This window comes from Calidris pugnax, unplaced genomic scaffold (genome assembly GCF_001431845.1).
Source record: "Calidris pugnax isolate Ruff unplaced genomic scaffold, ASM143184v1 scaffold103, whole genome shotgun sequence".
NCBI lineage: Eukaryota > Metazoa > Chordata > Aves > Charadriiformes > Scolopacidae > Calidris > Calidris pugnax.
The window spans coordinates 6,197,544-6,208,565 of NW_015090990.1; the positions used below are offsets into that span (position 1 = coordinate 6,197,544).

An 11,022-nucleotide genomic window follows, 5' to 3' on the forward strand; every position below is an offset into this window, starting at 1 on the left:
AAATGGACAAAGACCTTTCATATTCTGCTATGACATGAAAGCTCCAGAAGTGTTTCACTTAGGGGCAGTGGAGATGGTAGATATTTTTAGCACCAGTCACTAGAAAATGTCTGACGTAGACCTTCAGGGTCGATCTGTCTGCCTTGCACGTATTGCCATAGGTCTAAACAGCAGATGCACCTGAGCGTTTCAACCCTATTGCTGTAATTAAAAGGGATCCTTGTGTGAGCTCCCTATGGCAGTCACTAATCTTTGGCACCCCTGGTTATAAGCTGATTAGCAAATCTAGAAGTCAACTACAAATTGGTGAGCTTCTGAAGAAAATGTGATGCTCGATGTGTGTGGAAAGTAAAAAACTTCAACCAAAAAGGAAACAGGCTTTCATTAAAGGTTATAAATTCAAATAGGAAATACCACATCATTGCTTCCAACAGATTTCTAGAACTTTGCTGAAGCAAATTTAAAAATTTGGGAAGCTTATATCAGATGAAAGGCCTATCTAAAACCTCAGTGATATCTTTCTAAAAAAATCCCATTAGCTGTTTTTTTTAATGAGAATGATTAGCAAAAAAAACTGAATATAAAATACCACAAATTTTATATGTACACTAAATTGCTTAGTGGTAATTTAATGTGGCAAGGAAAAACAACCACTTTGTCATGAAAGTTTAGGGGTAATTTTCAATCCCATAACTTCCATTTGGTGTAAGCTTCACCTACTGATTTGATCCTGATCTGCTGACTGTATCTCTTTGTAAAATACCCAGATGAGGCAGAGATTTATCACTTTAGCAAAAGATATAATAAAAAGTAATGGATAAAGTAAATGGATAACCTCAAACTAGAAGTGTGACCTATATTTTTACAAGTTAGGCAATTGCAATTAACCATTGAAATTTTCCTATGGATATAATGAATTTTGCCTTATTTGAAGTAATGAATTTCAGGCTTAATGTCTTTAAAGATACAGTAACTCAAGTTGGTGAAGAAATTAGTATGGGAAGATTTTAAGATCTGATAGAGGGAAATTCAAGATGTCTGTTCATAACAGTCATTTCATTGGTGTTTAACATCTATGAACTGAAAATATGACAATATAGTATGGTGCATATATTTGGGTAGTCACTTAAAATTAGGATCATAGAATCACAGAATAGTTTAGGTTAGAAAAGACCTTTAAGATCATCAAGTTGACCTGTTAGCCTAACACTGCCAAGTCCACCACTAAACCATGTCCATAAGCACTACATCTACACATCTTTTAAATACCTCTAGGGACAGTGACTCAACCACTTCCCTGCGTAGCCTGTTCCAATGCTTGATAACCCTTTCAGTGAAGAATATTTTCCTCATATCCAGTCTAAACCTCCCCTGGCACAACCTGAGGCCATATTATTCTCTAGGATCAGGACTTGTGCCTGCCCAAACTAATAATTAATAGAAAACATTGCCCCTGTGGAAAACATGATGTTTCCCCTGCATCTTCTCACCACTCCTACTGCTAGGGGAAATACATTTTAATTTGCACTTGCAACTTCATGAAAGTAGCCTCTGAGAGCATAATTATCTGTATATGCTCTGACCCAAGCCATATCACTACTATATGGTTCTAGGCACATAATACCTTCTTTTTTAACCAGTAAACAATGTTTTTAATGTCTTTCTAATGCTTTCTCTGCTTTCGCTTGCTGCCAGGCCTTGCCCTGTTTTCTCACACCCCTATTACCAATGGAAGCTAGGAGGTGTCTGGATCACTGTTTTCAGTGATGTTCAGCTGTATTTTTTGAGTATCTTCAAATGATTCATATTACAAGCTGGTCCCCCTATAGCTTCAGGACTCAGACTGAAAACAAAGAAACTAGGTCAGCTGTAGAAATCCAGCAATTAAAGAAAGAATAACGTAACTGGACCTGCAGCTGTAGCAGAAAGAGGAGCAGAATTCTCTGGTGTAATGAGACTGAAAGCTCGAGGACAAATATTTTCACTTCATTAACTGTCCCTTTATATTTCAGTAATTGTTCCTGTTGGATGTTATTATTAAGTTTAAGAAATCTTCTTATATTTTAAGTAGAAAAATTGAGATAACTTTAAATAAAAATAATGTAAAAACAATAGCTAATATATATATTTGGAAAATATTCCCAAATTGGGAAAAAAGGATGTCACCATTTATTATTCCAATCAAACTTCCTACTAAAATCAGTGAATTAATGGATTTCCAATTTAAACTACTTCAGCATTATTATTAAACTATTCATTTGTTTAGGTCAAACTATCCCAAACTATCTCATCACAAAGCTGAGATTACGGATCTGTTGATATAAGATCACACTGTTGAAATAGTCAGAAGAGATTTATCTGTTAGTGAGGGAGTCCTCCCAAGCGGCTGATGAATGATAAAAATGTGGTATTATTTCTGCTTATTGATTTATAATAGGTATTGTTAAGGAGATTTTTAGTATGAGTAAGAAACTATTTTTTTTTAATTTCCCATTACAAATAAACACTTATTACAACATGTGATTTAAAGTATGTGGCAAAAAAAAGCACGGAAGCTTTGAACTTCATCAGCTATTCTGTGGTTTTATAGAGTCATTGAGTAATCTACCTTGAAAGGAACCTCATTTGGCCAGCTCCTAAATTTAATATAACAACAATTTCACTAAAGTCCCAAAGGATGTCAAATTGTCCACAGTATGTATCACCCCAAAGAGGTATTGTTTTGGCAGGAATGGAGCCCTGAAAGTAGAAAAAGTATTTCTCCTTTCCTTCAGCCCAAGGGTACTATGTGGTATACAGAGTGGTTCATCAGCTACTCTAACATTCAAAGGTTTCATTTTCTATTCTGTAAAATGGCAAGGAATGAAAGGTGATCTACCTAGATGACTAATTTTACAAGTAGTTGACTTTATGGAACCTATTAATTGTGGATATAGATGTAATTCCAAAAATATTTTACAGGCTTAACCTACATATTTTTATTCCAACTAGAAACAAATAGCATAGTGTGCTAGGGGATCTGTTGTAGTAACTATGTCATATAAACTAAATGAATTATAAATAATCTAATCGGTGTAATATCTAAGGTCCTGCATTTTTAAAATTAAAACTTCATTAGGTTCTAAGGATCGGATTCAGATGTTTTGGCAAAACTGGCAGTGGTGCTCCATAGTTATTAAATTTCATATTGTTAGACTTAGTTGCAAACAGATTTAAAATACAAGTTAACTAATGTAGCAGTTCATCAATTTCATCATTAAATTAATCATTCTCATTCACAATGGACCTACTTTCTCCCTAATTTCATTTTCTTTACTATTTTATTTTTATTCTCGCATGTTTATAATCATCGTTCATCATCATACATGAACTCTTCATGATTTTCTTTCCTGGAGCCTCATTTTCCCCAAAATTCACTTGGGAATTAAATCAAGTCTCATCCTTCTTCAAGTCTTACCTGCCGCTTGCCTGAATGCTACCAGCTTTTCTGTGTTCAGATACTCAGCTGGTTTCCTGGTTTCAACACTTTTAAGATTTTATATATAGCCATCCAAATGAGTGTGTATACATCCCTGAGTTTTCTTTAAAAGAAGTCTTAAAATTACTTTTAACAATTTGCTCAGTAATATTGATTTGGACTGTTTATCCAGTAAGCATGCAACAGAAAAACGTCTGCTGTGTTCGATGCAATCAGTCATTAGAAATATTATGGATATGGTTTTGAAGACATGCATTAAGTAAATACTCTAAAAAGAATTTTAAAATGCTGATTTTTTCTATTGGTTCTTTTTTTTTTAGTTCATTTTACCTGTTTGTTGTTCTTTTTCCCATTTTTAATGCTACCATTTGCTACTGTTTGTATGTTTTTCCTTCTAAGTATATTGACATTTTATCTTTCCTCCATACCACTTTTCTTAGTTATTACTCTCAACAATTAAAAAAGTGTAACACAGATACTAGAATTAAAATAAAGTATAAAGTGTTACATTTAAGAAAAGTTGATAAAGCGTTTGTAAGATACTGGTGCCTGTGTTCTTACACAGTATCTCTTTGGTTTCATTTGTACTCTAGGTGGTTGTGAATGCCCTCTTAGGAGCGATTCCATCCATTATGAATGTGCTGCTTGTTTGCCTCATATTCTGGCTGATCTTCAGTATCATGGGAGTAAATCTATTTGCTGGAAAGTTTTACTACTGTGTTAACACTACAACAGATGAGAGATTTGATATCAGCCAAATCAACAACTACAGTCAATGTGAGGAGCTCATAAAAAACAATGAAACTGCCCGATGGAAGAATGTGAAGGTTAACTTTGATAATGTAGGCCTTGGTTATCTTTCTCTGCTTCAAGTGGTAAGTCACCATTCCTTAATTTCTGTTTCTGTTTCTCTGCTGTTTACTTGTAACAAGAAAAAGTAATTTTTCATTGTTTCTTTCATAGAATAGTTTGGGTTGGAAGGGATCTTTAAAGGTCATCTAGTCCAATTCCGCCCCCCCGTGCGATTAGCAGGGACATCTTCAACTAGATCAGGTTGCTCAGAGCCCTGACCAACCTGACCTTGAATGTTTCCAGGGATGCGGCATTGACCATCTCTCTGGACAACCTGTTCCAGTGTTTTGCCACCCTCATTGTAAAAAATTTCTTCATTTTATCTATTCTGAATCTACCCTCTTTTAGTTTCAAACTATTACCCTTTCTCCTATCACAACAGGTCCTGCTAAAAAGTTTGTCCCTGCCTTTCTTATAAGCTCCCTTTATGTACTGAAATACTGAATAATGCTGCAATAATAGAAGGCTGCTAGATTAGTCAGGCAGGACTTGCCTAAGGTGAAGTGCTGCTGGCTGTCTCCAGCCACCTCCCTGTCTTCCATGTGCCTTAACATAGCTTCTAGGAGGATCTGTTCCATGATCTTCCCAGGCACAGAGGTGAGGCTGACAGATTAGTAGTTCCCAGAGTCCTTCTTTTTACCCTTTTTAAAAATGGCTGCAGCGTTTCCCTTTTTCCAATCACCAGGGGCTTCAGCCAACTGCCGTGACTTTTCAAATATCATGGAGAGGGACCTGGTAACTACACCAGCTAATTCCCTCAGGACTCTAGGATACATCTGGGTCCCATAGACTTCTATATGTTCAGGTTCCTCAGGTGGTCACAAACATGATCTTCTTTACAGTGGGAGGGACTTTGCTCCTCCAGTCCCTGCCTTGCAGTCCATCCACTCAAGAGGTGTGGGGAGAGAGGTTACCCATGAAGACAGGCAAAAAATATGTTAAGTACCTCAACCTTTTCCTCGTCCATTGTTACCAGTTTGCCAGTCTTGCTCATCGGAGGGGAGATGCTTTCTTTGACCTTCCTTTTACAGTTGATGTACTTGTAGAAGCCCTTCTCATTCTTTGTGTCCCTTGCCAAGTTCAGCTCCAGCTGTGCCTTGGCATTCCTGACCCCATCCCTACACAACCGGGCAGCTTCTCTATACTCTGTCCAAGATATAGAGAATACCTGTCCCTGCTTCCACCGCCCATGCATTTCCTTCTTGCCCCTTAGTTTGACCAGCAGGTCCCAACTCAGCCATGCCAGTCTTTTGACCTCCTTTCCTGATTTCTTTTACCTGGGGATCAAAAGCTCTTGCTCTTTATGGAAAGCATCCTTAAAAATCTGCCAGGTCTCTTCTGTTCCCTTGCCCCTTAGGACAGTTTCCCAGGGGGTCCTATTAACTAATTGCGTAAAGAGCTGGAATTTTGCTTTCCTAAAAGTTGGGGTCTTGACTTTACTCTTTGCCTGACCCATAACTCTGAGGACCGAGAACTCCATCAGTGCATGATCACTGCAGTCCAGGTGCCTCCAATCTTGATGCCACCAATTAGCTCACTTGCGTTGGTGACCAACCGGTCCAGCATCGCATCCCCTCTGATAGGTCTGTCTGCTATCTGGCTTAAGAAATTATCTTCCATGCACTCCAGGAGCCTCCTTGATTGCCTACAACTCGTCATCTATTTTTCTAGCAGGTGTTGGGGTGGTTGAATTTCCCCAGCAGAATGAGAGCCTGCGAGTGTGATGCCCTCTGCAGCTGGAATAAGAAGGCTTCGTCAATAGGTTCCCCTCAATTGGGCGGCCTGTAGGAGACATCAACCACAAAGTTCCCTTTGTTGCCTTGGTCTCTTATTCTTACACATAAGCCTTTAACTTGCTCTTGGCCATTCTTCAGAGGAAACTCTTTGCACTTTATCCATTTCTTGATGTAGAAGGCAATGCCTCCACCCCTCCTTCCTTGCCTGTCCCTCATGAACAGCCAGTAGCCATCAATAGCCACACTCTAGTCATGGGATTCATCCCACCAAGTTTCAGTAATGGCAACTAGGTCACAGCTTTCTAGCAGCATGGTGGCTTCCAGCTCATCTTGTTTGTTGCCCGTGCTGCGTACATTGGTGTAGAGGCACTTCAGCTGGGCTGTTAGCCATGTCACCTTCTTAGAGAAACACCCTGTAATTCCTTTGTGGTATTGCACTGGTGTTTCACTGTTGGCTTCTATTATCTCAGGAGCCCCCACCTTATCTCTGTAAGACTTCAAGTGTGCTGCAGTGTAGTAAACATGTCTCAGAGCAATGGGCTGAGAACCCTTTTATTTAGAAATCTTGTCTCTTGCTTCTTGGTTTGGAACTATAAAAGTGTGGGATAAATACATGACTTTACAGAAATAATACAAAGCATAGACGCTATGCTGACTATGAGAAGAAAAAACATAATTCAAACCTAATTCACCTTAGCTGCGTAGAATCTGTATCAAGTACACCTACTTTGCTTATACACAGAAAATAATTTCTATATTAGATTTTACTCATAATTGATAAAAGTTCTTAATAGATGCTGTCTCCTGCATAGTCAGATATTAGAATTGGCTTGCAATTCTCATATATGAATAAAACATGTAATAGAAAGCTAGAATCACCTATTAGCATTGCATTCTGCTCATGTTTATGATGAGCCCTAAAGACACTTAGTCTCCAGCTCTTAAACAATGTTTCTGACATGCCATTTTCCAGAAGAATCATGAGGTTAACTCTAGTATTCTGTTTACAGGCTACATTTAAAGGATGGATGGATATCATGTATGCAGCTGTGGATTCTCGCAATGTAAGTATAGTCCCTTGATTCTATTTGTTTTGACTGTAGAGCTCCAAGATTTAAGAATGCAATTTTAACATTGTTCAGAAATAACAATAAAAATGAGAGAACAAGTTGTTAGTATAGTTTTGTAGGTAAAAAAAAAAGGAAATCATAGGAAAAATATAAGAGGCAAGGAAAGCAGAGTAATCTTAAAGGACTCCATGTTCCCTATGGTGCAGTTGAACCAGATTTCCTCAGTTCCACAGCAGACTTAACTACTGCCATGAAATGCCTTTTCCTCCTCTCATTATGTGCATTGAGACATTATTTACATTTGGAAACAGACACCGATACACAGCTTAGAGATGATTTTCTGTAACATTGATCTTTTTTTAAAGTTGAGACTTTCACTGTCGTCTGCAAGCCACCTGACTCCTTTCTTCAGGGCACAGTTCCTATTCTTAACTCGGCCTGTGCATTTTCTTGCCCTTTTGCCTTCCCTTTGCTCCCTTGGTTCAAGTTGTCCTCTAGTTCTAAGTAGACAACTAAATAAACTATACTGGTAAAGCTCTAGCTTTTTTGGCAAGCTACACTCACAGCAGAATGCCTATTGTGGTATAGTAAATGTGCATAGCTGTGCCAAGAAAATATACTTTATCTAAACATGGCTTGGATATATCTCTTCCATAATCCAGGGCAGTTTCGTAAGTACCTATAGCAGTGAAAGCTCCACAAGCCAACATCAGGAGCCTCCTGCAAGACATACAGAAAAGTTTGCAGCTTTACAAGCTGGTGTTTCTGATTGTCTATAGACTGAAGACAGATGGTACTATACTAGTTTAAACCGATTGTGTCATCAGTATGTATGCCTCACTCATATAGGCCAGTTAAATTTTTAAAAATGAAATGATAGCAAAGTTATTTTTCAAGAATGTAACTTCATAGATTGAAAATCAGTGGGATGGATATGCAGTAACTTGATCATAAGAAGCAAAGATCAGAGTGAGTGAGCCCTAAATTCTATCCAGTAGATATTTGATTCTGTGCTCACAGGCAAACTAGGGCTTTGTTTCTATGCCTTTTTTGCAGGTTTTGGATCAGCCTAAGTATGAAGATAACCTGTACATGTATCTTTACTTTGTCATCTTTATCATCTTTGGATCATTCTTTACCTTGAACCTTTTCATTGGTGTCATCATAGACAATTTCAACCAGCAGAAAAAGAAGATAAGTATTCATCATTCTTCTGAAAAGCTAAAATAATGCTTATTTTTGGTCCACACACAATAACTTTATTCATAATATACTATTTTTTCATTCTATGATAAATGAACAGGTACTTTGCATATTAAATACATTACATTATTAAAGCATACAATTTGGTTTTATGAGGGTTTGATAGACAAGTGACAACATATGTCTGTCCATGGTTAATGAAATATCCAATGTCATCTTTGTAAAGATGTGAATTTGGGGCTGGAGTTTATAATACTCATAAGAAGGCTAACCATTGAAACAGCTAAATGTAGCTATAAAACCTCTTAGCTGTACTACCTTCATGCCTCAGAGCTCAGCAGTTTAGATTTCTGAACTCTAGTAATAAACATTTTATTATCTTTATTTGTACTCTTTAGTCTTTGTACTTTGTCAACTCCCTCAAAAAGTATCAGTCTTTCAGCTGCAGAACTTAACTAAAGTATCTGGCTACACAAAGTGTTATTGGAGTGGTGGAATCCATGGAGCTGTTGGATCCATGTGCTGAAACGGGTTGAGATGGAGAGAAATTGGCTTTTGTTTCCTACTTGTTCCACGTAGTAGTTCCAGGATTTCCTGCTTCAGGTCCTGCCCCAGTGGAGGGAGAAGAAGAGGTTGAGAAATATGATTGTCTGGATACCTTCTAATTCTCCATTGGTATCATGGATGTCAGTTCTGAAATTTTGCCAAAATTTACTCTAGAGGAAAGAAAAGAGAAGGGGATTGGAATATTTTATTAGTTTGTAATAAGTGAAGGAATTTAGTAGAACAAAGAAAAAGCCTGTCTCTTTCCTCTGTACCTCCCCTCTCCCCAATGAAAAACAGAGGTCTACCACAAACAATGCAAGTTCAAGAACCTCTCAAAAATACATCCTAAACATTAAGAGTGGAATATGTACAGTACCAAAGTACTAATAATCATGACAAAAGGAGATTTTTATGTGTAACTTTACCCACAGATAAGAATACTATTCAGTATCTTTATTTTATAAGTAATCAGTAGAGATACGTGATTGTAACCAGTTTTTGTCTCTTTGGTTTACTTTGGAGGTCAAGACATTTTCATGACAGAAGAACAGAAGAAATACTACAATGCAATGAAAAAACTGGGTTCAAAGAAACCACAAAAGCCTATACCTCGACCAGCAGTAAGAATAAAAATCTTTACTGTTATTTTACATGTATTTAAAAATGAGACTATTTCAATTATTTCTTAGGCTGAATTAAGTTGTGAGCTAAAAAAACAAGTGATAGAAGAAAAGTCTTATTCATCTGAATTTTTTTTTCTTTTGTAGTCTGATTATGGAAGACTGTTCACTGTCCTTTTTCCCCCTCATTTTCTCTCTGCTGATGGCAATGACATTTTATGTGACATTTTTTCAAAACACTGGTTTGACTAGAACAATTTCATGTGGCAGTGCATTTGTCAAAATACATGAATGCCTTAGGGCATAGGCTTTTTCAATCATTGAGGAAGACTCAGAAACTGCTGTATTGGGGCAAATTACTGTATCATTGCCTGAAAAAAGTCTTTTTGCCCCTCACATTCCTGTTACACAATCCATAGAATGGTTTGCTCTCCTGAGCAGTGCTCTCCCAGCATGACAGAGCAGGGTTTGGCTGGGGCAGAGAGTCATTCTAGCTCTGCAGTTCTACTTAGGATTGTAGAACCTGCTCAGTGGCCAGTCCAGCCATTGGTAAATTCTCTATAGCTGAAAAATGGAAGATACAGTTTTAGAGGTTATTTTGGTGGCACGAAGAGCACTGAACTCAGACCTTGAAAATTTTACAGGTTTTCTGCCAATGAAGTGCTATTAACTGTCAGCCTGCTCACCCCACCCCCCATCCCCTCTTAGTTTTTTTCAAATTTTGCCAACTAAGCATTCAGTTAGTAGTCTATGTCACAAAAGGTCACAGCGAACTGGTTGAGGTCAGCAAAGTCTCCTTTCCAACTTTAAAAAAATGCACCATGTATATTTTGAAATCATCCCTTTAATGCTTATAAACATAGTACTTGCATTTCTATTTAATTTGTATTTACATGTACAAACTGGAAAATGTATACAAATTGAGGACTTGACGGAAGACGTGAAAGCCCCTTCATACTTGATTTAAATAATATGTAGCAATTTCAAAAAAGAAATTTTATCCAATGCATATTGTAATGAATCTTATTTTTTCCCCCCCTTAGAACAAATTCCAAGGCATGGTCTTTGATTTCGTAACAAAACAAGCATTTGATATCAGTATCATGATACTCATCTGCCTTAACATGGTCACAATGATGGTAGAAACAGATGATCAGAGTGAAGACATGGAAAACATTTTATACTGGATTAACCTGGTGTTTATTGTACTTTTCACTGGAGAATGTGTCCTGAAATTGATTTCACTTCGCCATTACTACTTTACTATAGGCTGGAATATTTTTGATTTTGTGGTTGTCATTCTCTCCATAGTAGGTAAGAACCATTCATTTTTTATGAAATGGCTAATGCTGTGGGAAACTGAAACATTTTTGGCATGTAAAGTCTACGTATATTTTGGTTCAACACTGACACTAGAAATCTGCCCAAAATTTTTCTTTCTTCTGATTTCATATTATCCATAAAATAACTGAACAGTATGAACAGTATGAAATTTTTCTGCAATAGATTTCATACAG

General features: G+C 37.2%; 1 protein-coding gene across 5 annotated transcripts in view; it reads left to right on the forward strand.

The window, feature by feature from the left end:
• Positions 1-11,022, forward strand: part of LOC106895130 (sodium channel protein type 2 subunit alpha) — an 81,906-nt gene that overhangs the window by 66,650 nt on the left and 4,234 nt on the right. For all 5 annotated transcript variants that reach the window (XM_014954257.1, XM_014954258.1, XM_014954255.1 and 2 more), the window contains 5 exons: positions 4,072-4,353; positions 7,077-7,130; positions 8,193-8,330; positions 9,401-9,505; positions 10,549-10,819. In XM_014954257.1, the coding sequence (XP_014809743.1) occupies positions 4,072-4,353; positions 7,077-7,130; positions 8,193-8,330; positions 9,401-9,505; positions 10,549-10,819 (850 nt within the window). The remainder of the gene's footprint in view (positions 1-4,071; positions 4,354-7,076; positions 7,131-8,192; positions 8,331-9,400; positions 9,506-10,548; positions 10,820-11,022) is intronic.